The sequence below is a fragment of the Electrophorus electricus genome, chromosome 11 (genome assembly GCF_013358815.1).
Source record: "Electrophorus electricus isolate fEleEle1 chromosome 11, fEleEle1.pri, whole genome shotgun sequence".
Taxonomy (NCBI): Eukaryota; Metazoa; Chordata; class Actinopteri; order Gymnotiformes; family Gymnotidae; genus Electrophorus; species Electrophorus electricus.
Window position 1 is genome coordinate 16,278,405 of NC_049545.1, and position 27,642 is coordinate 16,306,046.

General features: G+C 39.3%; 1 protein-coding gene across 6 annotated transcripts in view; it reads left to right on the forward strand.

Annotated features, from left to right (window-relative positions):
- LOC113588360 (signal-induced proliferation-associated 1-like protein 2) overlaps positions 1-27,642 on the forward strand; it is an 80,359-nt gene that overhangs the window by 43,333 nt on the left and 9,384 nt on the right. For all 6 annotated transcript variants that reach the window (XM_035531598.1, XM_035531596.1, XM_027027507.2 and 3 more), the window contains exons 9-16: positions 3,480-3,754; positions 12,702-12,959; positions 14,516-14,665; positions 15,532-15,641; positions 15,957-16,039; positions 17,572-17,984; positions 18,979-19,155; positions 24,328-24,472. In XM_035531598.1, the coding sequence (XP_035387491.1) occupies positions 3,480-3,754; positions 12,702-12,959; positions 14,516-14,665; positions 15,532-15,641; positions 15,957-16,039; positions 17,572-17,984; positions 18,979-19,155; positions 24,328-24,472 (1,611 nt within the window). The remainder of the gene's footprint in view (positions 1-3,479; positions 3,755-12,701; positions 12,960-14,515; positions 14,666-15,531; positions 15,642-15,956; positions 16,040-17,571; positions 17,985-18,978; positions 19,156-24,327; positions 24,473-27,642) is intronic.

A 27,642-nucleotide genomic window follows, 5' to 3' on the forward strand; every position in this document is an offset into this window, starting at 1 on the left:
CATTCCTTGGGCAGTGTGTTCTAATTCTAGTCATAGTCTGTTCTACAGGTCTGTATAGACATCTATTCTTTACCTCTCCCCCCACATACTAGGTGGTCACTGATGCATATGTAATAATAGTGAGCAGAAGAAAACTTTGGATTGCATAAATATTTCTTTGATGCAAATTGGCATTGCTTCCAGAAACTGTCTAGTTCAAATGACATTGAGCTTACACAGCTATACATCACTCCTTCTTCCTCTGTATACATGTAGCTTTGCCTGATTTAAAGTTATCCTTACAGTATTTTGTCTTCTGATGCTGATAGATAAGGTAAAACATGAGGAGCTTTCTCTAGAACAGATGTTCCTCAAACTGCTCTAATGTTTTACTCTAATATAAAACCATATGTTCCAGCAGTGTCTAGGATGGCAGGATTGGGCCAGACCGTGCATTTCAGACAGACTGTAGTCACTTCCTTTCCACATGGGTCATATCACCACTTTTATCTGGTTCTCTTACTTTGGTTAGCCTGCATGTTTTTTTTGTTTTTTTTTCTGTTGTACATAGTGCAGCTTTTATGGTGTTATATTTCAGAGGCAGAGATCAGGAGCTGCTTGAGGTAGGGAGTTAATGTGAACCACTCAGATAGATGGCCACAATGATTAGCCTCTTTGAACTAGATTGAAGGCAGGTACATTGAGAAGTTTGGCCTTCTTGAGAGAACTGATACTTTTATGGCCCTAGCATTAATTCTCCTCTCCTGCATTTTGTTCCTTTGTGCTGTTCTCAGTAATGTATTAGCAGAAAACTGCTAATGACCCTTCCAAAATTAAGCCAAGCATTCAGAGTAGATCTTAAAATTAAATGCAAGTACAAATGGGTATTGTTCATCGTCTTCTGGCTTTTAAGTGTTGTTCCATCTAAACACCTTTTAGGTGGAATTGATTCATCCTCCTAAAAATAGATGATGCAGATATTGCATCATCACAGGTGTGAAAGCAAGCAAGGTTGGATAATTAAATCATCTTACTTCTAACAGTGCTGAAACACATTTATTAATATTAATACAGACTAATTTCATGCTCTAATAAATTGATCCCAGTAGATTTATGTTTGTTTGGGGCACAGATGAAAAATCATTGAGGGTCTGGAAAAAGTGGCCTGCGTCAGTGTTTCCCGGTAGTCTACCATATAATTCAGTTCAGTATCTATTCAATTTCTGCCATTGTTCATCTGGCAACCTTCACACTCTTAACCTGTCTGGTTAGAAGAGATTTGGCTATAAAATGTAGAGTACTACTTGTAGTCAAGTTAAGTATGGGATCTCAGTCAGTTTGTTTGTCTATTGCTGTCTTCAATAATATGCCTGTTTCATATGCTTATTTTGTGTTCTGTGAACTTTTTATGTCTGGTTGCTTAGTTGCTTATCTGTCCTCCATCTATGAAGCAGAAATCTGTAACCTGCTTCCCCTGCCTAATCTGACCATCTTTTAATGCTTCTGTCCATTGCAGTAAAGGATTAAATTAGGATCAGTCTCCACAAGGTTGATCACAGACCTGTTTCATCCTCACACCTTCACGGTCCCATATTGAACCTGGCCTTGTAAATCCTAGGACTGTAAAATTGCAAAATGAATTTAAATGCACTCAAACTTGGCCTTGCTCCCAGTTCTCTCTCTGTCTTCACATTATATGAACAGTACTGTGATTATACTTTCAGTTGCTTGCTAGATTTAAAAGAAAATTTAGATTTAAGTGTTCCCACAATTAATAGTAGCTAAGTGAGAACGTTTTAGTGCTTGTGTGTTTGAGATCCCTAAATCTGTAAAAGTAGGTTGGTTAGTTAGATTTTTTTTTTTTTTATTATTGCTATATGTTTCCAACACAGGTGCCTATGAAAAGTTTAGGTCACAGGAATCTCTTTCTGTACAATAGATGAATCTCATATAGAAACATCAGCCTCCGTCAAGAAATAATACATAAATACATACATAAGCAAAATGCATAGTCAGCTGTTTTTAAACCTTGTAGTACTAGCATAGAGTCTGTGGTATCTCTGTCCAGATGGTAGTACTGAAAACAAACTAAAAATGGGCTGAGAGGTTTCCCTCAGGATGTTTTGTGCTCTGATCAGACAGTGTGTTTTATAAAGGCGGTCCAAATGTGAAAGTTGTAAGTAGTCAGTATTTCAGCTGTCTTCACAATTCACAATAGGGCCTTGTTCTCAGAACTTGCTATGCACCAAACCATACTGTAATACAGTAAGTTAACTAATCCCTACAATACAGCTATAGAAACCATCTGGGCTATTAGTACCCAGAAGAAAACTTCTAAGTCTCCTCAGAAATTACATCCGCTGTTGAGATATGTAAACCTAGATATTTTAAGTGTTTTCAACCTCTATGCTCTCACCATTTACTATAAGAGCTGTGTGAGCAATATATTGTGTATTCACAGTGGGACCCTGCACCATGCCGTGAGTACTGTGAATTTGTCATTCTTCAATTAATTATCTGTTAATCATTATTGAAGTTTTGGCCTGAAATTATTGTATATTGGGGGGCCTGCCCCTCAACAACCTTGCATATCTGGCAATAAAATTGTACTCCTAGGTAATAAGAGATCCTGCTTTAAGCATCCTCGGAACACAATTGTCAAGCTATAATCCTTGTCCCATTAACCATTCTGTTGACCACAACAGGACCTCTTGCAACTTGACAAATTACAGGCATTACACCTTTCCTTCTTTTTCTGAGTTTCTTTTGTCATTCAGTAAAATATCCATATGCACTAAAAGAGCCATTAGTCAAATATGAGCTTCCAAATTGTTTTAACTAAGAAACACTGTATGCTGAATATAGTTCTTCAGTAGGGAGGCTTGAGAGATCTCTGCCCACTGACTCTGCCATTCCTCCTTTCTTTTGTGTCCCTCTAAAAGTCTATTTGGATTCAAGACACATAAACTCATGCTTCAGCCTCTGTCTGGGTGTTTCTGCCTGGGTTTTATCTCTGTTTTTAGCAATCCATTTTGTTTCTCCATATGGCATCATTGTTGAGATAAATACTTTTTGGGTATTTCTGTGTGAGTGAGATTTTGTGCACGTATGTGTCTTTAGTGCTTCCTTTTGCCAACACTGCCAGCAGATACTGAGGATCTTGTCCTTCCTTACATAGGATACTCTTTTTTAACTCTAGTTCACCTCACTGATGAAGGATTTAATGTAAATGTTAATAGTATGATAAATTGCCCCCTGACCTCAGTTTCTTTCTGTCTTTCCCACTGGAGCTCTTTGTGTGCTGAATTCTAACCCTCCATCATTGTGTGTGTGCATGCATGTGCTTGTGCTTGTGCACGCGCGTTTGTGCGTGTGCATGTGTGTGTGTGCGCACGCACGTCTTTTGTGTTCGCGTGTGCCTGTTTGTCTGTTTGCCTGTTTGTTTGTCCGTGTGTGCACATGTCTGCCTGTCTGTGTACCTGTGTCTGTGTGTGTCTTAGGTCGTGACCCGGGGCTGTGAGACCACAGAGATGACTCTGCGCCGGAATGGCATTGGACAGCTGGGCTTCCATGTGAATTTTGAAGGCATCGTGGCCGACGTGGAAGCCTTCGGCTACGCATGGAAAGCCGGCCTACGGCAGGGCAGCCGGCTTGTAGAGATCTGCAAAGTGGCTGTGGCCACACTCACCCATGAGCAAATGATTGACCTGCTGCGCACTTCCATCACCGTCAAAGTGGTCATTATCCAGCCTCATGAAGACGGTACTCCCAGAAGGTGCTAAGTTCTTTCTCCTCTTTCTCCATTTTTTTCCCCTCACTGTATGGATAAGCTACAACACTCCTGTTCCTGTCAGACGTTCTCTAGTGTTCTGGAAGCTCTTTAAAGTGTCTTGAAGAGCTCTGGCATGCCACTTGTTTGCTTGCTATAATCCTTCTACTGTTAGCATTCCACTGAAAAATAAAAGCTCATAAAGTGGTGCGTGGCATGCCTGTTTGTTTGTCTTTTTGAATCTCTGTGTGCCTTTACTGCCTCACAGGCTGACAGAAAACAGATGAGTGCTTTTGTACCAATGAGTGTGTGTTTCAGTGGGTGAGGCATCACACCAGCTAGGCTGGGGCAGAACGAACATGGGTTTTTCTGCTGACAGTCTGAATGTGGGGTGCTTGATTAATAGAACCTTTTTGTGCTGTCTGGCTTTGTACAGACCAGTTTTGTGGCTTTATTCTTTCTCTTGTTTGGTCAGTTGGTGTTATATATTTTCCTGTTCTCTTGTATACTTTAAGGGCTTAATCAAAAGAGCTGATATGGTACAGCCATGGAGTATGTTAGGCTACATAGTAAGGGAGTTTCTTTACTTCATCATGAGCAAGAATGCATAGGAGGAAAAAATAAAGGCTGCTGTCCATACAGATCATCTCCAGTCATGGCACTGATGTTTCCAGTATGTTCTCCGTTATGTCAACTATAATGAGATCCTCTTAGGCCAGTCATGTGATGATGCGTAAAGACACCCTTATAATCTGAGTTCACCGAGCACTAACACAAATCAAATGAACCACTACTGTACCCAAAGGCGTAGTTTATTACACCATCTTGTTGAACTCCTGGATCCAACACATTATTAGATTCTGAGAACATTATTAGATTCACTCATCCAGTAACTTGGATAGCCTTACCCACACTGGTTCACATGCTTGCAAGAACACACATGCCAAAAAACATGTTTTTCTTTTCAGGCCTTTGGCTGGAGGCCAGTGCAGAATCTTGCAGATCCTTTGATTTGTCTCTTCTTGCTTTACATTTAAAAAAGGAAAGGAAAAAATACAGCATCTTCAGTTCCACTTCCATTAACTCAAGACAAAAGAATTTGTGGGAGATGATTGGCCCTGACTCACTAATGGCTAGACGCACAAAACAAGACCTGGGAGCAGCTCCGTTGGATAAGAGATGTCTGCCCACACCCAATGTACCAATTAATGCATGCTATGCTACAGGCTCTGTTTTCAGTACTCGGAAATGGCCTATCTGTGACTGTGATTTCTGATTGGACAGATAAAGCTTCATTGACTTACACAGTTTATCTGTCCTCCTAGCATTCTAAGATGCCCTCTGTGCACAGTACCTCTTTCAGATTAGACTTTTTTTTTTTTTTTTTACTTAAACAGAGGCCTCCCTTATACTCCCTTAGTGTTGTTTTAGTTTTTTTTCTTCTTCAAAATACCAGTTGTAAGCTGTGAATAAGTAATTTCTGTTCCTTAAATGAAAGAAATTAAGTCTTTAATATCTCACTTTTACTGTTTTAGTGTGTTTCTTCAGTATATTTATGAAGACCTTAATGCCTTTTTTAAGGCTATGCAGTGGTCCATCTAGAATAAAATGAGCTATGGATCTAATATTGGCCTGACCCAGAAAATCTATTTATTTACACAGGAGTAGCAGGAGGTGATCTTAAATTCATGCAGTTTGGGAGCCCTTTCCTTTATTACTATACTGAGAGATTTAATCTACTTAAAGTACGCACTTATTGCACAAACTAAATAATAATACATATATAAGTATTTGTAAAAATAAAAATAATAGAGTGTATAAGGCTGAACTGTATCAATTTTTGCATTTGCACACAGCACATGTGCAGTTTTCTAGCCATGTTTTTATTAATGGGAGTGTTGTTGCAGGTGGAGTTGAATGTAGGTGAGTTTGCCTTTGCCTTCAGTGAATAAGTGCTAAAGTAACTATAGAATTTCTAAATCTTCCATAGTTACTGTGTGTAAGTCCCAACCACTGCATTATTTTAGACATCTTTAAAGTGAATTATTAACTTATTTTTAAATGCTCATTAATTATGTTTTTGCCATTGATGGACTAATCTTATTGATGTGCCTTTTGCAGTTTGCTTGTCTATCTTAGATAGAAATGAAGGCTCAAATAATGATATTAATAATAATAAGTTCAATTTCTTTACCATGATGGTGAAGAAAAAAAAACCAATAAAAAAATAAAATTGACAAATTGACAAAACACAATAATTAACAAATACGGATAAGAAAAGAGGTATGTTTTAAGTTGAGATTTGAAGGAAAGAGTGTGGAGCAGAGATGGAGAGATTGTGGTAAAGTGTTCTATAGTTTTGGGGCCATGATACTAAATGATCTGCCTCCTACAGACACCAGTCTAAACTTGGGGATGGAGAGGAGGCCTGCATTAGAGGACTGAAGTGTATGGGTGGGGCAGTAAGGGTGTAAGAGTTGAGCTAGATAGGGAGGTGCAAGACTGTGCAGAGTTTTGTATGCAAGGAGGAGGATTTTAAACTGAATGTGTCCAGGGACGGGGAGCCAGCGTAGTTGATGTAGACTTAGGAGTGATGTAGACTGGTTTCTTTTATGTAAGATGATTATGTAAGATGATTCTTGCGGCTGAGTTTTGGACATATTGAAGTGAGCAGATGGTTTTGTTAGGGATGCCAATGAAGAGAGTTACAGTAATCAAGATGATTGATGAAGGTGATGAAGGCATGAACCAAGGTCTGAGCATCATGTGTGGAGAGCATGGGCCTAAGCCTAGCAATATTACACAGGTGAAAAAGGGCATTTTGACCAGGGACTTGACATAGGGTTCAAAAGAGAGAGAAAAGTCAAAGAGTACACCACGTTTCCTAACCGTGGATAAGGAACTGATTAAGATACCGTCCAGATATAATTTAAGATTGGAGAATTTTGATATTTTGGAATTCAGGCCAATAAGTAGAAATTCTGTTTGATCAGAATTGAGTTTTAAGAAGTTTATGTTTATCTACTGCTTGACATCTTGGATACAGGAGAGTAAACCAGGAGGTGGTTGGGCATGTGTTAGCCTTGGTGTTAATATAGATCTGAGTGTCATCCGCATAACAGTGGAAATGAAGACCATGCCTGCGGATAATCTGAGCAAGGGGTAGCATATAGATAATGAACAGGAGAGGGCCAAGGACAGATCCCTGGGGAACACCTTGAGTGACAGTAGCAATGCGCAATTTGTGTTTACCTAAAACAACATAATGTGTTCTATTAGAAATATAGGGTGAGAACCATTCAAGAACCGTGTTAGTAATGTCAGTGGTTGAGAGACGGGCAATGAGTACGTTATGATTAATTGTGTCAAATGCAGAACTTAAATCTAGAAGGAGGAGAATACTCAGGTCACCAGAATCAGCAGAGAGAAGAAGATCATTTAGATCATGTAAGAGGGCTGTCTTAGTGCTGTGCATAGGATGGAAACCAAATTGAGAAGGTTCAAATAGAGCCTGTGTATTTAAGAAAGACCGCAGTTGAGAAACTACAACGTTTTCTAATACCATGGCCAGAAAGGGGAGATTGGAAATGGGCTGGAAAGATCAAGAAGTGCAGCATTTAATCAAGGTTTTATAAGAATGGGAGTGATAGCTGAGGTTTTGAGAGCTGAAGGAACACAACCTGAAGTAAGGGATGCATTAATCAGATGACAGATGGGAGTAGAAATAGCAGAAGGACACTTCTTAAGAAGAGTAGTGGGGGCAGGATCAAGTTGTCAGGGAGAGGAATTAGATTTTGTTATAATCTCCGAGATTAGGGAAGCAGGGGTGAGAAGGGTGTCCCCATAATTGGATGTAGGGAGAGCAGATGGAAAAAGCTGGTTAATTTTGGTTATTTTTTTTCATTAAAGAATCTAAGAAAACCTTTGCATTGTTCAACAGCACCAGATAAAGAGGAAGATGGAGGCTGAAGGATCTTCTTAATAGTGGAAAAGAGAGTTTTGGGCTTATGTCTGGGACCATTGATAGAGGAAATGGTGTGAGCGGGCAGTATTTAGAGCTGACCTATAATTGAGCATATGGTCAGAATAGGCTACTTTATAAACAGTGAGACCAGTTATCTTATAGAGGTGTTCAAGGCGCCGACCTTTTGGTTTTCAGGGTATGTAACTCAGGGGTAAACCATGGAGAACAACAACCAGAGGGAACCTGCCTGGACTTGAGAGGTGCTACCTGTTCAAGTAGCTCAGAGATGGAAATGTTATATATAGAGAGAGAATATATCACGAGAGGACAGTTTTGAAACAGACATCAGGGGAGAGGAGTAGAGGTGAGCAGAGAAATTCAGAGTGTCAACAGCTTTGATATTATGGAAAAAGATGAGGGACTTGGTGGACTGAGGGTAGCAATGGCTTCAATAAGTTTATGATCAGAGATACCAACTAGCGATCCATCTAAGACAGAAGAGCAGATTAAATCTAATGTGTGACCATGAGAGTAGGTAGAAAAATCAATATGTTGAGTGAGAGAAAAATACTCAAGCACGGATAGGAATTCAAGCATGGATAGGAATGCACTGGCCAGAGTGAGTTCACTGAATTCTGACAGAAAGTCTGAAGATGTTCTGGGTGGTTATTATATTATATTAACAAAAACAGTAATGGTAAGGAAACAGTTAGCTTCAACACCAAATATTCAAATGAGGTTACCTCATGAAAGGTACAGGCAGAAACATTAAGAGTGTTATTATAGACCACCACCTTTTCCCTGGGTTCTGGGCTTAGCCAAATAATTATGGGCACTGGGTGTTTGTAAATTGAGATGTAAGTACTCCTCAGGTTGCTGCCAAGTCTCAATAAGAGAGAATAAGTCAACTTTGTTTTGCATAATAAGATCGTGGCATATGGAGGCTTTATCCGTGAGGGAGCGACAGTTTAGCAATGCAAAGTTAAGTTTATTAGTTGTTTAGTTTTCCCAAGGGGGCTGGGAGACGGTGCGAGGGAGAGGGCAAAGAAAATCAAAGTTAATTCTCTGGGCGCAGGAGGGGGGACTTGTTGGTGTCATCCATTTGTCCAGAAAACAGGAATAGCAGACTCAGATGAGTGGTAAGTAGAGAACAGAGGTCTGTAGGAATATAACGGGGGTGGTGAGCAGTGCCAAGTGACTGGCATAGAATGTAGGTGGAAATGTCCAGGTGATAGGGGGGACAGAACCTGCGGAGTTGTAATGGCGTGTATTGGAGCAGCATAGCCCAGTAGTAACAGGCAGGTAGGCCAGCCATGAACACTCCAAGGCAAAAAATGGAAAAAAAGCTACTGCATACAACCAAAAAAGATCATGGCAGATCTTTATTGACACAGTCCACATCGGTAGAAAAAGCCGTGGCCAGTGCGACTCGGACCTGTGTACCATGCTACGTTAGCCATCCTGCTATACCAATCAACAACCAGCCCAAGAACAGCAAGGACACACTTTGCAACCAAACATATCCAGGTGCTGACAGCCAACAACTTCAAAGAGTGGTTAAAAACTCACCCAATAAAGAGGCAGCCAAAGTGAAGGTTAGTAGGGAGAGAGCTCGCAGCAGGAAGGCAGGTAAGGTTGAGACACACCCACACAGAACATAAACCAAAAAAAAAGAAAAATAATCAAATGATTGTCTGTGAAAGAAAAACATAGCAGCAAAAAGTAAAAGATCCGGCGAGAAGCAGTAGCAACAAACACCCCGAGCGTACTCCCACCTGAGTCCATGTGATCAATCAATACAAATGAGAGGTACTTCTAAGTTGTTACTAAAAATGGCTGTCAGCACAGGTCTATGGATGTTTTTTTGACAAACTATTTGCAGTTCTCTTCTTTGAAGCCAGGCTTTTTTAACTAATCAATTACAGCTCTGCTCTTGTGACTTTACACTTCATGATGTTGATATTGATGGTCCATATTCAGAGTAACGTCCTCCAATGAAACACTGACAGTGCATTTCACCTATCCCTTATCATGACTTTTTCTCTCAATCTTCTCCCTTGCCTTGCTTTTGCAAGAACTTTCAAAATCTGATTTCATATTAAACTATATCTTTGTGTTTGTGACCATACAGGAGTTTCTGTATCCAACATTTATGTTGTTCTAGTGATATATTTTAATGAAAGACTTCTGGACCTGTGGTACGGGCACTTAACCTTGTAAAACATCAGATATGCTAATTATTAATCCTCACAGCTGTGCAATCTTGTACAGTGCTATTTATTAGTATAGTAGAACAATTTAGTAAATTTGTTTGATTAATCTGATGTTACACAGTCATAGAAACTGACAAAAATACAAGACATTTAAGATACGAACATGAAAATTTTCTCGCATGAGACGCATTTGATTTAATAGCACCCTTTTTCTTTAGAGTATGTAATGAGTAATTAATAGCAGTAACTGATGATGCTCTTGCAAGTACCATGACAATAACTTATAAGCTTATATATATCAAGGTAATTTAACCTGTTCATGTGTAAAAACACAAATGTGCTTAACTAAGCATACTGATTAAAATCAGTAAAATAATATATTTGCCTATTCACCTTAGCTTTGAAGACTGAAATCAGAAATGACAGAAATGAAAATATTTTGTTGACACATTAGCAGTATGGTATGCTTGTGACATGCTGTAGCAGCTTCTGTTTTCATGAGAGAGAGAGAGAGAAAGATTCTTGGCAGGCAATGGTAGAAAAGAGCCCTCTAAATCTGGACCTCTAAAGCAACCTCTGGTCTGATTGAAGCTAAGAGACTACTGGTTGACTATGGGTGTGAATGTTCCCCCACTCTCTCTCCTTCTCCTGGCTTTTCCATCAGCTCTTTGGTGTGAGCCAAGCGTTGGCCCTCCTGCAAAATTTTACTTCATGGTAACTCTAAGCTGTTCTCGTGGAAGGGAATATGTCTTTAAATCAATTGGAAAGCAAATTCTAACAAAAAACTGAGCTTTTGTAAAACTGAAATAGATGTTGTTTAACTCAAGTTACCAGGTAGACAGAATCTAGTGAAGACAGACTGCAGGTTGCCATTTGTTCTCAATTCCTTACTGCAATGGGTGGGGGGAATTCTTATTTCAGGCAAATGTAGACAAGAGATGGATTGCTTTGTGTGATCAGGAAAGAGGCCAAACGGTCGTGGAGAGTATTTAAGCAGCTGAGACCTTTTTTTTAACCTGTACTAAAGTTAAGGATGTGTGGCAAAACGGCTTGAGGGACGCACGCTTAATCTGTTTAATGACCATGTTAGCTGACTCACTAAAAAGGCCATTAATTAAGTGCTTAATTTGTTTTTATGATGTCCTTGACATTCTTTTAATTTGTTAAAAAAAACAACAACAAAAAAAAAACACCTGGATGAACAATTGTGAATATGGCGAAATCCTGTATATAATTAATTAGGTTAGTTTAGCTTTTTACTGTTTTGATTTGTGCAGCTCTTGTGCAGTACTACCTATTATATCCCACTGCCCAGTAAGTGAAATCTAATCATGGTTTACTCAGCACTTCCACTCTGCAGATTTTAATTAGGTTAAATTAGGTTAATTAGGTTAAATAGATTTACAAATGTCCTGCCTTTTGTGACTGTCATTCAGTATAATGACGCTAACTTAAGAGGAGGTTAGTGTTTGGCTGCTCTCTGGTCATCACTGTGTGCAGGCTGCTCTCTGGTCATCACTGTGTGTACTCTTAAATGTCTGAATGATCATGGTATCCAACTGCACGTGGAACATGGGCTGTGCATCTGTGTCCATGTGTTTGTGCATGCGAATGTGCACACACGTCTCTGTGTGCATGTGTTTGTAAGTGTGCCTATGTGTACATTTATATATCTGTGATAACTGTAGAAATCCAACTAGGCTCATTTCAATTAGGTAAGCTTTCATAAACAAAGTACGTCTTTTCAAGGCTGGACACATAATGAACCGGGACCTGAGCTGTCAATGTCCCAAAACAGTCAGGCACTGATTCTCTCTAATGTCTTGTCCTCAGTTCTATATGCCTCCCCATTAAATTAGTCAAGAGTGGATCCAGATGGGTTTTGAGGCTGAATGTGTACAACTGAGGCCCCAGAAGCATTCTCTCTGGTTAAGCAGACAGAAAAGGAAGATATAATGGCCAAGTTATTTAACACCCCTTTAGCCCCTTTAGCCCAAACCTGTAGCATACAATAGTATAAGAAAACCCCAGGTCTGGGCTCAAGAGCTACTGTAGCCTGGAGAGCAGAACAGGCTCAGAATGGTGCTTAAGCAGACATTTCAGCCTCCACTGGGGAGGTCTGTCTTGCCCATGCAAGCACAATTCTCATTCCTTTGTTTTGACATGGAGACTAAGCTGTGTGTAAGTGTCTGTGTGGCTGTGCATGTGTGTAGATGCAGGAATTTCAAGGGTTTCCTCTATTTTAAAAAGGGGAAAAAAAATACAACTCTAGAGGGGAATGTTTTTGTTTGAATAATGTAGCATTCCTTACAGATTTATAAAGGACTTTTCAGACATTAGCCTGGTACCTCTCCTTATACACAACAATGTCAGGTATAAACCAAGAGACAGAGAGACCATAGGGAAATGGCTGATAAATAAAGCTCAATTTAAAACTCTTTCCTGTGGATTAGAAGACTACCTGTATGAATAATCTCATTTTTTGGGCTCTATTGATTATCCCTGCCACCTCCCCCAGTGCTTTTGGCAAAATGTTTGATTAACCTAAGTGCTAACATGACTTTAGACTTCCCTTTTTCATGTAATTATATACATCCTTTGTCCATAACTGAATTACCCCACCTTCTTAGTGCTTCAGTCAACAGTGCCCACATTAATGTGATCTTACATTACATTAGACCTGCTCTGGTTAAATACTGTTTTGTTAAGATTAGCAAAGTTACCACTTTTCATAACTGAATTCCTCTGAAATGGGAATTGCACTTTTTTATTTCAGGGGTTGTTCAGAGCTATACCGCATTCCCATGGTGGAGTACAAACTGGATAGCGAGGGCACACCCTGTGAGTATAAGACTCCATTCAGGAGGAATACCACCTGGCACCGGGTGCCCACCACTCCGGCTGGGCAGCCCCTTTCTCGAGGCTCACCTACTCAGGGCCCCGAGCGCGGGCATTGCCAGGCCGTTCTCCAACACAGCCAGACCTCCATGCCACGCAGCACATCTTTTGACAGGAAAGCGCATGATGGCTCCAGGTATTCCCTTAGCTTTCCTCATTCTTTTCACCTTTGTGTGTCTGGTGTTCCATTTTCATTAGCCTCTCCTTTTAACCATTTTGCCACAAATCTACTTTTTTGTAAATATGTTCCTCCCATTTTGTTTATACATCTTTATGAACCAGCCTTGAAAATTGTGCCATAGATTAAGTTAAACTGCATGAAACAAAAACAACAAAAAAAAGAAAAAAAGAAAAAGGAGAGATAACATAAGAAATGCAATTTCACAATAAATGTCTTCATATTATATGTTCATTTACATATAAATTGTTCTTTCACATAATCCAATTCACCTGATCCTTCAGAAGGACAGAAGGATATCGCTACGAAGCCATCAAATGTCTGTCAGTGAAGTTTGAAGTCAATTTTTCATGCATTTTGAAATATTGACTACAGCTTTTTTTATTGCATGCAAAACAAAAATAGAATTAAGACAATGGAAGCTGATTTTCCTGCCTCAGCACTTTACCACCTCTCAGTCTTTTTTTATTATTCAAATTCCATTTGTGGCAATAAGGAGCTTTCTCATAATACAAGGTCTGTCATGGTCAGCACCAAAGAGACTGTAGTAATAAAGCTTTTATTTTATATATATATATATATATATATAAATATAAATAAAAATCACTTATTTTCTAATTCACCAACACACTGGTAGCATTGCTGTAATGAACGAACATTATGCAGAGAAGGGATTTCCACAGAGCAATGCACAAGAACATTTTATATGTATGTAACTAACAAAGAACTGCAGGGGTCCTTTGTGTGCAGACAGGCGTTTTTGTATGTGTGTGAGACAGACAGTAAAAGCTCAGTCGTACCATTGTGCTGTGAGCAGTTGGTCAAGCGGTAGACTGCTACATTGGAACAGTATTCACACATTCGCCCCAGTCATTTGGGATTTGATGTGCTCAAGTTCACATCATGAAAACCGAAACATAATTTCTCCAGCAAGGCTTTGCACTCTGTGGAATGTAGTAGAAGGTGAATGAGCAAGGGAGGATTCCTCCCGCTTTCTTTCATGCACTTCATTTTTTATGCATCTAAATCAAAAAACACATTGTAGAAATAGTGAATCTTACTGTGTAATACACTTAGGTCTTTGTTTACTAAAGGTTTAGTAAAAAAGTTTATATGCAAAAACAACCTGCAAAAAATCTGTCCAACCTGATCTATTAACAGTCAAATCAAACCAAAATGTATTTATATAGTGCTTTTTACAACTGATGTTGATACAAAGTAGCTTTACAAATGTCCAAGTCCAATCCCCCAGTGAGCAAGTCAAGGGCAACAGTGTTCAATAATTATGTAATCACAACTGATTTCTGTCATTTTCCAGAAATAAATTCATGGATTGCATATGCCATCCAGTATTAGCCTCATCTATTACTGGTGCTTCTGAAGGGGTGACAGTATCTTAAGAGTAGTTGTGTTTAGTCCAGGCTGGTTGCTTATTATTCATGGGAAGAGAATGGATTTAATTGCTACAGATTGTCTCCCCCTCTTCTCTCTTTGATCTCTATGCATCTCTGAAGAATGATGCAGGATATAGAAAACCCACAGATCTCCTGCAGTAAGGGAGAGGTGAGTCAACACTACCGTAGCTCACCCAGTAACCAGTCATCGTCCAGCGACCCAGGGCCATGCGGTAGCACCACTTGGAGCCAACAGCTAGGAAATGATGGGTAAGATGCATGCACACACACACACACACACACACACACACACACACACACACACACACACAAACACACACACACACACTCTCTCTCTCACTCTGCTATTCCTGAAACAGAGTTTGACCTTGTGATTCAGAGAGAACCAAGGGGTTTTGCCCTAGACCATAATCAGTTTTCTTTTTTTTTTTCACAAATGTCTTATAAGTCTTATAATTGAGGTTTCACAAATTTCTGATGTATCATGGTGACTAAGCTTCAGTTATTCACAAAATCTGAATCTGTTTTAAAGTCCAGGTTAAAAGCTCTGAAACATGTGGCATGCTTTCTGAACTTGCGAGGTCACATGTTACGAAAGAGCTGGGAGAGCTTAAAGAATATGACGAGCAGCGTAGACAGAGAACTTGCTCACCTAAAAACACTAGTATGTACAGATAATGATCATGAGTAATGACCCCAGATTAAACACTGCTTTGTATATAATAACTGTTATTTTAATAGCATTTATTTTAGGATTGCCTTTATTACGATGCATATTTAAATTTGTACACTTAACACAATGTGCATGCTTAACAACATGTTATGTAAACCTGACATGCTTTTCTGTATTTAACACATTTTTCGCAAACAAGACATTGCTGTTTTACCTCCTGTGCTGCCTAATGCTTAGCACATCTATAGCATTCTCTCCCTGAATTTCCTAAAGCACCATTAGTGTCAATGCAGTCTAAAAATACAGTGCAGTCAGAGCTCATGTATCAGAATCTGATATGATTCTTGTTAAGTGAATGAATTCTTAAGACTACTGTTAAATATGAATCTGCATGCTAAAGGGTTAATGGAGTCTGACCTTAGCTACTCTGCTCCTCCTGCAGAAGCCAGTCGCCTACACTGCATGAACGTTCATCTGAAGCCCAACGCATGCTGGGAGATGGTGAGGTGTTGCGAGAGAGAGAGCACACACTGGAGAGAGCATGCTCTGCAGGTGAGCCAGAGTCAGTGGCCAAATGGCTCCCTTCCTTTCCCATGCTGTGCACAGTGTAGCATTTAAGAGCCTTTCTCTACATATGTCAAGTGGATAGCCATAAGCCATTTGGGGTATTCTGTGACTGTTACAGAAGAGATCTGGAAGAGTAGTTACTTTTCCTACGTGAAGGACAGTTCTGGAGAAATTGCACTGTTTTTAGTGCCCTTTTTTGTGAGTTTTGTGGAGATCCATTGTAGTCATTAGTCATTAGTCCTCTGTTTTCCCACAGCCCTCCTTTCCTCACTGCCTTCTTTCATTTTCTTCCTGCTCCAGAGGCCAAGTGGCACAGCCATTCCTCAAAGATCCTCAACTCTCTGAAAGAAAGAGGCAAGGACTCGCCAAGCAAGCTCGCCCGAGTGAGTGTCCTTCGATCAGGGGTTGTAAACTGTACAGCATTGGTGCATGTGGTGCAGTTTGATGTCCTTGTTGCAGCTTGGTCTTGTTGAAATGTTGAAATGTTGAAAGTAAATGGTATACATTTGTGTTGAGTCCATGGAAATTATCTGCTGAGTTTTTTTGTGTTTTTTTTAGGGATCTCAAGGGGGTGGAAGGTTAACTCATCACCCTGGTTGAAATAACATGTGTACACAGGGCCTCTGTGTAGTGTACACACACACACACACACACACACACACACACACACACACACACACACACACACACACAAGAATAGCTGTCAGATAGTATTGGCTTCACTCTGATTAATGAATGGAGATAAGGTCAGTGTGCCCTTGGTGCTGCTGGGCAGAAGTAAACTACAGTCTAAACTAGTGTCAGGCCTCAATATTTCATTCATTGGGTCACTTCTGCACTCTGTAGGTGTTCTTACGTGTCTGTCTATGTCTGGCTTTTTTTCCTCTCCTCCTATACACACTAGTATTAGTCAATATCTCAATTAGACCTTCAGTTCAACATTTTACAAGCCTCCATATGATGAATGCTAGAGCAGAAAGCATTCTTGGCCTCGTGAGGAACAGAAGGGGAGAATGAGAGAGAGAGAAGAGAGAGAGAAGGAGATAGGGAGAAGAGAGAGGGAGCGAGAGATATGTGTTATGGAAACACCTAAGGTGCCCTAGCAGAAAAAATAATGAGAATGTGTCTTATTGGTGTATGTTCCCAAACTAAGAAGTCTCATCATTAACGGGGTGATTTAAAACACAGCAGGCCATATATTCTTGGAGAGGTACAGAGTGCTATTTGTTAAGTGTCCAACTGTTGAATTATTATGTCTACTGTTTCAACTACAATTACCGAAGGATTTTGGAATTTGCATACATTGCTAATGGCAAATTTGCTTTTTAGCTTACAGTAAATTTTGCTGGACTTGTACTGTAGTTTTCTGCAGAAGTAAATTTAAATAAGCTCTTAAAATAGACTAATGAAGCTGCCACAGATTATAAAAGAATGATCATTCACAGTAATTACAGACAATTTTTACCTTATTCAGAAGTTATAAATATAAGGCCACAAGAAATCACCTTTGGACAATTAGAGAATGATGCTCCAAAATGGTATATTTCTACATAAAATTTTAGTGTAGATAGATACAATTATTTTTTAATCACTTTAAGCTCCCTACCTAATGGTGCCATTGAAATTCATAACTCAAATTCAAAAATCATAAGTTGATTATAAGAAATATATGAATCCTTACATAGCCAACTGCAGACACAAACAAATCCTTACACAACAGACAATAATGTTATGTTAAAACCCAACTTTAATATCAGAGATTAAGGTATGTGTATTTGTCTCTCTCTCTCTCTGTGTGTGTGTGTGTGTGTGTGTGTGTGTGTGTGTGTGTGTGTGTGTGTGTGTGTGTGTGTGTGTGTGCGTGCGTGCGTGCGTGCCTGCGTGCGCATGTGCATGAATGTGTGTGCATACACAGGGTGTAGATAAGAGGTCCAGCCACTCTAGTAGCAACACTCTGTCCAGCAGTGCCTCCAGCAATAACAGTGAAGAGAAGCACTTTGGCTCGGGTGACCTGATGGACCCAGAAATGCTGGGCCTCACGTATATCAAAGGTGCTTCCACAGACAGTGGAATAGACACAGCCCCTTGCTGTGTGCAATCTCCAGCCCTGGGGGTGGCAGCCGCTGCTGTGGCCCGTATAGTGCTCCAGGAACGGGGAGGTGTGGAGCAGGTGCACCCCTGGCTGACTGATCATCCAGAGGACACTGGCAAAGATGAGGAACACAACAAGCTCTACCTTCCCCAGAGCTATGCTGCAGTGCTAGCAGCTGAACACTCCACCAAAGACTGCAGCATGGGAGATCTGACAGAAATTGCTTCACATTCAAGGTGAGAGAGACAGAGAAAGGCAGATATTTGCTGCTGTTTTAGTATAGCTGTAGCATAAGGGTTCATTGCATCAGAGCTCTATTATTGATTTTGCATTGGATATTTTTAAGGCCATTGATTAGGCTACAAGCCAGATTGCAGCAGTATAATGCACACAGCCCCCCAAGGCCAGCAATCCAGTGTGAAAACCTAAAACCCACATGCATCTTTGCATGCTGAAATTATTGATCTGAAGAGGGAACACTGTGGCTCCTGCAGAGTATACCCTTTATAGAATGAGAGGAGGAAGAAAAAAGTGGGAGTCCTCCCTTCATTCCAAATCCACCCACCCAGCAGTCTGTCTCCCAATAGGTGGTGGTGTGATTAAAGCAGCTCAGGATTCCTGGTAAAGGCATGACCTCCACCTTGTTAGGTTCGGTGTCAGGTACAATTGCTGTTTGGGGCTTTGTGTGTGCGTGTGTATGTGTACATACGTATGCTTGTGCGATTGTGAGCAGGGATTCATGCCCCCTTGATTGCAAAGGCTTGATTCCAAATGGCTAGATCTATGGCAAATATTCCCACACAATGCACTACAGCCAGTTTGGATGTTTTCTTAAAAAATGCATTAGCTCTGGAATTGCAGATGAAGGTTTAAAGGGATATTTATGCATTTGTGAGTCCTTTTTGAAATGATTAGGAGGGACAGACACCTATCATTCTAATGCATCTTCAGTTGGCTCTTAAAACTGAATTTATTGAGGTCATGTCATTTGGAGCTTTGTGTACCCTTGTGAGAGAAATGCTAAGCTGCACAGTGATCCAAAGCCAATAACCAAAATGAACACCATCAGTTGTTTTTATATGTACAATTTTTGCTTCTAATAATATTTAATAAAATGCTTTACATACACAGATTGTTAAATCTTTTATACACAACTTAGCATAAGACTCAACTACTTAATGTATGTTCCCTGGTCTGGGCTGGGCTGGCCAATGGTTCTCACCACTCCAGAAGCCCTCTGGCCCATGGCTCCAAACACAGCTCATCTCCAGAGTTATCCAGGGCCCAGGCTTGCTTACACAACTCCCAGGACCCTGGGCCCAGCATTGAAGTCCACAAACATGGCCTCATCAGGGGGGCAGAGGAAAGATCCAGCCCAGATGAGCCCCAAAATCTGTCTGATTGTGGGTGAGTGGAGTCAGCACCACTGTACTCTTACATTTCATTATATCACTTGTGGAGCATTATCAGATTATTGTGGGCTGTTTTTTTTTTTTTTTTACTAGACTGCCTAATCAACATATTTCAATTCAAACATACTCAAAATTCCTGACAGCTAAAAGACTAACTACAAAAAACTGCAAACTGTAGATCAAAATCCTTTCAGCCCAGAATTTCTTTTGCTTATCCTGCCAAATGAAGTTTAAGGCGTTAAGTACAGCAGAAGCTGGGTTGCTTGCTTTATTCTCAGGTACTGATTAAAGTTGTCAGTTCTATTTTAAATTGGCTCCATAACAGGCTAGACATGATACACTTGACATATATTGCTTCTCATTATTACGGGGTGTTGAGAATCTCATACCTGGCAGACTTTCCCAATGTGGGTTTTCACAGGGATAGCCAAAGTAAAAGCAAAAGAAAAGAGAATCTCTTTCATTTAGCCAAAGAGTATTTGCTCTGGCTCTAACATTTCAGGCTTACCTGCTCCCCTTAGCATGTAGTGATGTGGATTCTAGTGTTCAGATACATGAGGATGACATGATGGATGGTTCCTTTATCACAACAAAGACACTAAATCTGTTTGAGGTGGAAGGGGTGCACATGCCCACATGTGCATAAAACTTGCTTGTTCAACTACTCAGTAACTTTATTTTGGGTGTGAAATTTACAGTTTAGGCACTGTGTGATTGATGGTGTGCTCTAAAACAATTTTTTTCTATTGTTATGAAAAGGAACAGTAATGCCGTTAGCACCATCTTTGTTTGTTTATTGCTTTTGTATCACTTTGGGTAACGTTCCCTACAGACAAATGTCCCAATATTGTTCAGTTATTGCCATGCCTTAATGAAGGTTTTCTTTCCCCTCCACTTGCACAGCTATATTTATCATTATACTGTGTACATGTACCTCTTGGTAAATGAGCTGCAAACTGATTCTTCATTCATTTGTTGGGATTCTTTTCATTAGAGAAGGAGCCAAGAGCTTTTTAACTTTGCCTTTGTAAAGACTGGATTAGAAGTCCAGGTACATGGACTTTTACTCAATGCTCTGTGCCCCATCTGTCTTTGTGGTGACCTTTGTCCTCTGACCTTAGGCCTTACTCCCCTGCTCATGGCATCAAGATGTTCTGTGCTCTCTGAATCACCTATGGGATAAAACATAGCTCTGGCTCCATGATTTTGACTTTTCTGTGAGGTCATTGTCTTCATTCCACCCTCCCGCCCCAGAAGCCGGAAGTCCTATTTCTCCCTGTGTTGTTTTGTTAGCCCCAGATTTGGCCTTCAGTGATCTTTTACATACACACACAAACAAAAAACAAACATCCTTTCTAAGAGACATGCATACATGTACCAGCAGAGACCAAAAGGTCAATGTAGTGTGTGTAGTGGCTGCTACACTACTGCTGTAAAAGGAGAGCAGTGTTATCACTGAACACAAAGTGAATTTCAGTGTCAACACTTGCTAACCTTTACAGTAATGAATTTCAATTGTAATGTTCATGTACTGTGTCAAGTTTTTCTCAGAGATTGTAGAGCTCTCCTTAAGATTCTTGTGAATGAAACAGTAGGTGTTGTACATATGTTTGGTTGTAGTTCATTTTAGGTTGGGCTCAATCATGGTGACATTTGTGTTTTTGTGCAGCCTTGCAGCCATTTAACACCCTGCAAATACCACACAGTGTAGCAATTTTGATACTTTTGATGAATTGTCAGTTACAGTTGGTACATTTACTTAGGAGCACCACCCTGATTAACAGGGAAATTGTACTAATGTTAATTAATTAATTTATGGCCAATAATTCAGTCTCAACCCATGAAAGTCACCAATTCAATACGTGATTATTTCTCATTTACCAATCATTATAATATCGCTCTGGGCTCATAGACATAATTAATCAAGTTTATTGAAAAAGCAGAGATAAGGAAAACATGCACAACACTCATTGACTAAAATTCTATTAATGATCAGGAGTGTCTAGTTCACTAGAATCATTATAATCAAAAGCCTAACAATGTAAACATGCTAAAGTTAACAAATAATTCATGGTGAATACAGATAAGCTAATAATACTAGAAATTCTCTAATAATAAATAATTAGAGAAACAAAGTAAATAGATTGGTTGACGCAATCTATGGGAGTAAACAAACAGGTAATCTACTTATCGATGAAGTCCAAAAAGGAAACCTATTAATCAACAAATTCATAATAAAAGTATGCCTACAGTCTAATAGAAGGATCAGGAAAGAAAGCCATTGTGAACAGTTAAGTGGGGAACTAATTAGAAGTTATGAGGCTGTGTCACAGGTGAGGAAAAAGTAAACTCATCTAATTTGATTAATAAACACTAAAGCTAATATTGATACCAACTGGCAACATATGAGGAAAATGTCGGCTCTTGTGACTTGCTGGTGTTTGACCCTGTCAAACAGTCTGGAGATGCATACTCATGTTCCATTGGATCATGCAAGGGAGTGTATATTTGACTTCGGGCATCGGATTAGTGTGCCAGATGTTAAGATCAGTCTTTCATCCAACTGCCTGAAAGGCAGTGAGAGTAGTTAGTGTCCTTTCTGTGAAATTGTCAGATGACTCTTAAAAAGTTCACTGATTCTTGTAGTCATTGGCATCTGGTGATGGTAAGGAGACCAGGGCTCTTAGACAGAGGAATTGGACCTTTGGCGCTGGGTCTGGTGAGAGTCACATGGGCCTTTGTGGGCAGAACTTTTCAGAAATTAGAATGGGTTCATTACCAGCAGTGTACTGGAATTCCAGTCTTGACCAGATGTTTGTGTTCAATAAGACCTGTGATGGGTCAATTCTCATGAATACACACTAACGAAAAGAAATTAGTAAGATAATAACAAAAGAAACATCAAAATTAAAATATTGTAAACTAAGATGACCTAATATTGCTAGCTACTTAGCAAGAGGTTATTGACTTGTTTAAGAAATAGAAAAAAAGCATTTGTCTCAGCTGAAGTTATGTCAGGGGGTTCTCCCCTTTGCTCCAGTCACAGTTCACATCTAGGACCAGACCAGACTAAACTGCTCAACTCGACAGACTCTTATCCCCTTCTGAGGGGGTAGAATTTGCCAATCATTTGGAATAAATGAGGACTGCCTTGGTTATGAATATTCAGTAACCTCTGTTCACGACTGGGGGAAAAGAATTTGAGATACAGGAACACAAATGCATAGGATCCACCACAAATCAATTATAAAGAAATAAAGCAATAAATAATTTTTTTTTAAGTAAGAATTGACTAATCAGTTTAATTACTTTCCTGGTTTCTAGATGTTACAAACTACTAATTTGAATATATTGTCTAATTGGTTCATATAGATTTCTGGTAAACACAACTACAAGTGAGTAACAATGTCTTTACAATATGCATGAGGTAAGCAACATACAGATGAGATAATATGAGTGAATAATACAAATTTATGACAACAGGTACTTATAAAATAACAGCAGCAAACATCATAATTTGGAGATTATATTAAAATCGCCATACATTATTGGTTGATTATTTGCCATCCTAGTAGATTTAATGGTAAGTTGTTACTCTGTCAATATGTGAGCAAAGTTGCTTGCCCTGGTAGGAATTTGAGTCTAATGGAATTTAGAGTCTTCCTTACTATACCCAGGCTGGGAAGAGCTTTTCACCTTACCATCCAGTTTATGACCCTTATTGAGAGGGAGTTGAGGGGCAGGAGCCAGGCCATCTTGATAGCTAGGTCATTTATGGCTTTGTTGCTAATCCTCAAGGCACCAGCATGTCCCAGGTCTGGTCTGTGGCCTGGGGGTGGAAGAGAGCCCCACCTTTTGACCAGATCAGAATTTCTTCAGGGGAATAATTTTTCTATCTTCACTATATCAGCAACACTCCATTCACATGGACTCCACCATGACTGTTCACTTAAAGTGAGGCTGCAGTAGCACCAGGTCATAGCACTGTAATTTCTCACCCTCTGTTTTTCTGCTTTTCCTTTCTTTGTATATACAACCTTGTCACTATGTAGGGGTCTGTTTTTAGTGCTATAAGGCTTGCTTCCAAAGAAATGTCTCACAATAAGTGTTATTATTTTGTGGTGTTTTTCTTATTTATTTAAGTCATTTTAACCATATAACAGTTCTCCTCATTAATCCCTACCTCCTCCCTTAATTCCCTACCTCCTCCCTGAATTCAATGCAGTATTTGAAAGAATTAGTGGTCATTTTTAGTCTATTATAACTTGATGCCCTTGTGTACCACTTGTTACCATGTGGATAGCTTTGCGCAATGTCTTTTTGTACAAATATTAAGAGCAGCTTTTCACCATGTAACCATTTATTGACATCAAACCATTGAAACAAGCTAAACTCTACAAAAGAAAAAGAAAAACATCATGCCATAAGTTAATCGCACTCAAAAAGGCATTTTATTTTTTGGACCATACCCATGATGTAAACAAATGTAACACATGTAAGATTCATTTAATGTATTTTAGTTGAGCTTACACTCACGTTTTTCAGAATAAAGTAATTTGAAAAAATACTGAAGAGAATCTGGAGGAGTGGCTTTGACTTTAAAAAAAGAAACTGATTGAAAGAGCCAACAGTCATTGACAATCACAACCTCATAAACATTTTGTTTTTATTTGAAAAAGCATATATCTGAATGGTGTGATAAAGAAACAGTGGAATTAATCAGAATTCTTGATTTAGTCTTTAAGTAAAACCCTTTCCAACTTGGAGTCAAGCTTTTATTTTGAATAACATATTGCATCTCTCCAACAGCAGTGTCTGTACTCTTTTGCTCTCTCAGTATGTATAAGCCCTAGTTAGCCATAATGTCCTCATAGTCACATCTAGTGACTGAGGTCACAAAGCTCTATCACTATGTTCCTGATTTTACCATCTCTCTCAGTAAACACCTAATACACCACAGCTGCCTCGCTCTCTCCTCTCTGGAGTGATTTAGATGACAAAGTACTGATAGTACTTTATACATTTTATATTTTATAAACACACTGCTTACCTCTGATCCTGAATGACCACATTTCACAGATTCTTCACAACAGGTTCATGGCTGGATGCCATTCCTTTGGTTTGTCACCCACTGACTATACCTTGTGTGACCCTGTGCCCACTGCAGACAACTGTACGTGGTGGAAGCAGCTTGCCGACTGCAGGAAGGCGAAACGGCCACAGAGGGGAGACTCCAGGCCAGCATGTCAAATGAGGAGTACCTGAAGATGATGTTGCCAGACAGCCCACTAAGGTTGAAGAGCCACAGGAAAGTAAGATGAAGCGTCACTACTAGTAAAATTTACTGTTGTTTTAATTTAATGCAGCAGCACTCAAGTAGAATGCAAGTTTTGTAAACGAACTTTAACTAAATAACTGCTATTCTAAAAGCATGGAAACTAAGACTGTGGTAATTATCTAACTTGAAAATTCATGGAGTTGGAAAATCTTGGTTTTCATTCAAAAAAGGAGTGAAGAAAGATGAGACTGTCATTGTCTATTTGAAATATGAAATGCATTATAAACACAAACCTTCTTTGGGAATAAAGAAAAATCTTTCTGCCACATTTATTTGAGGTACCTTGAATATTCAAGGTAGGTCAAAGGATTTCAATGTGATGGAGGAGAGATGAGAGGGAAAAAAAGAATAAAGAGCTTAAACAGCTGCGTGTTCTCTATACAGGGCTGCAACAAATGGCTGTTTTTGTAATTTCTCAGTCCAGTGACAAGTTCTTTCCTTTTCCCCCCCCTTCATCCCCTTTCCCCCCCAACTAATTTAAGTGCTAAACCATCTGAAGTGGGCATGTGTCTTTTCTCAGGATAAATTCATCAACATGTCTGTAAAAGGTCTGAAAAAGTGTGGTGTATTTAGGCTTTAACTACAAATCATTCTCAAAATATAATCTTAAACTAATATTTTCTGGTAGTCCTATACACATCACATTCAAAAATAGTTATTTTACTTTACTTTACTTTAGTTCCTCCCGCACTCCTTGGTGCATTGGGCAACAAGCGCTCTCCAACGGGTCCTATCCGCTGCAGTGTCTCTGGCTTGTCAATAGTTTTTAGGTCGGCGATGAAGGTTGATCTCCAGGTGGTTTTGGGTCGGCCTTGTTTTCGCTTTCCTCCTGTCGTTGTCCAGTGTACAGCTGCCTTTGAGATGCGTTTGTCTGGAAGACGTAGGAGATGACCAGCAAGGCGCATTCTGCGTTCGGTAACGATTTCTTCCAGCTTCCGCAATCCACTCCATTGAAGAACTTCCTCATTGGTAATTCTGTCCTTATACGAGATACCCAATATTTGGCGGAGGCACCGTTGATGGAAAATGTTTAGTTTCTGGGCGATCCTCTTTGTGTTCCTCTAGGTTTCACTGGCGTAAATGTGGTTGGGATGACGATCGTGGAGTACAGATGCATTTTGATTCCTGTATTTATTGTTGTTGAGGACCAGATGTGGCATAGATGCTGGAACACACCCGCCTAATAGTTATTAGATACCATAAAACAGGCATGAGAGCTAACGTACTGCAAAAAGTAGGCCTACAGATAGCTATAGTGTAAGATACTGGAATGCTGTTCAACACAGGGAAGATCATGAGCATGGCAGGATAGGACTACCCATCTCTGTGAAAGCAAAGCTGATTGTTGCCTTGACACCTTCCACATCAAGACTACTCCTCTTACTCTTAACACACACATTCATGCTGACATCTTTGTCCTGAGGTCTGTAGTGAAACCATATATTACATTAATAATCAACATGACTAATGCTTCAGCATTAATGTCAACAAAGAAGAAAATTCACAGAAATCTTGTTTATTGCCTGAATTTACCATAATATAACTGTGACATGTGCAACTGTTTCATACTAGTGGAATGGGATTTATTTCAGATATAGTGTGTTAGGTAATGGAACTGAACATTTCTGTTTGAAAGCAATAAGTGCAAGTAATGGCTTATAGTCCTTTAATATTCTGTCCATGGAAGCTGACAGGCAAGTTGCAAAAATCAAAAATACAATAATGTTTTTTGAGCTAATTTGTTCTAAAATATATTTTTCAACATTCTATGGATATAAATTGCCTCTGCTTAATGGTAAATTGCCACATTTCCAATGTAAGCAATCAGTAAACCATCTCTCTGGTATTGCACTGTGGCTTGAGTTCATATATGAGCTGTTTGAAATCTTGCTTTTTATGTGGGGGTTTTACATTTTATGGTTGAAGTTGTTTTGATGTGAGAGGATCATATGTACTCTAATCTTTTGCCGTTGCACGCAAAGCTAAGAAAAAAAATTTTTTAAAGAGTGTGCATGTGTGTGAGATGTAAAAGTATTGAGAGAAATGTGTTAGGTGTGTTTTAGTTTAGTGATGGAATTTTTTGAGTGGAATTTCTCTGAGAAATATTTTGTCTTTAAATTAATATTTTGTTTTAAATTAATTTTGTCTTCTTAATAAACATCCGACAAAAATACTTAGAATAGTGTAGCCACAAGCATAAAAGGAGTGCATCACTATAACATTCTTTATTCTAACATATAAACTATTTTAGATAAATACATTTTAGCATGATGCTACTTTTAGTCTAACTTTTCTTGCTTGTTTATATGTTTAAGTTTACATGTTCAACTGTGCAGAGAGCAAATCTGTATCTTACTTTAGAAGTAATCATGCAGTTTTTTTAAAAGCTACAATGTACTGAAATATTTTGGCATTGGAATTTCAAATCACTTGCTAGAGTTAAAATACCCACATCTTGTATTGACTTAAAATTTGTTTATTTAATTTGTTCCCTTGTGCGCAGATATTTTTTCTTGTTTTTTGTTTTTGTTTGGTTTTTGTTTGGGGGGGGCGTGTCACATAACAAGCTATAGCTATAGGATGCATCTCTCATCATGTCATTCATCTCCTTAGATCTTAATGGAACTTGTGTCAAGTAAGAATTATTCTTGTACATGGCTGAAATTGTACATTAACACAGACTTGATGCTGATTAAAGGTGCCCTAGATTGCATTTATTCAAGATTTGTAATTGTTCTCTAATGTCTATATAGTAGGTATATGACTTTGGATGGTGGAATGCCGATAATGTTGGATTTACCCCTCTTTTCAATGTCAAATGTAGAGTGAAGCATTCTCAATAAAATCTAAGATTTGAGAAACCATCTGGCATAACAACTTGACTGGGTCTTGTTAAATATGTACGTCAACCATTCCTGTTTTATTCTTCACAATATCAGCGGAAATGTCTGGGGTAGAACCTGGGCTGATGTATGCAAATTTTAGTATCGTGATTTTAAAAAGTTCATTTATATAGCTCTTTTTACAACAGATGTTGTGTCAGAACAGCTTTACATATGTCTGGGAATAAGCCCCCATAGAGCAAGCCAGAGGCAACAGTAGTGAGAAAAAGCTTCCTAAGGCTAAGAGGAAGAAACCCTGCTT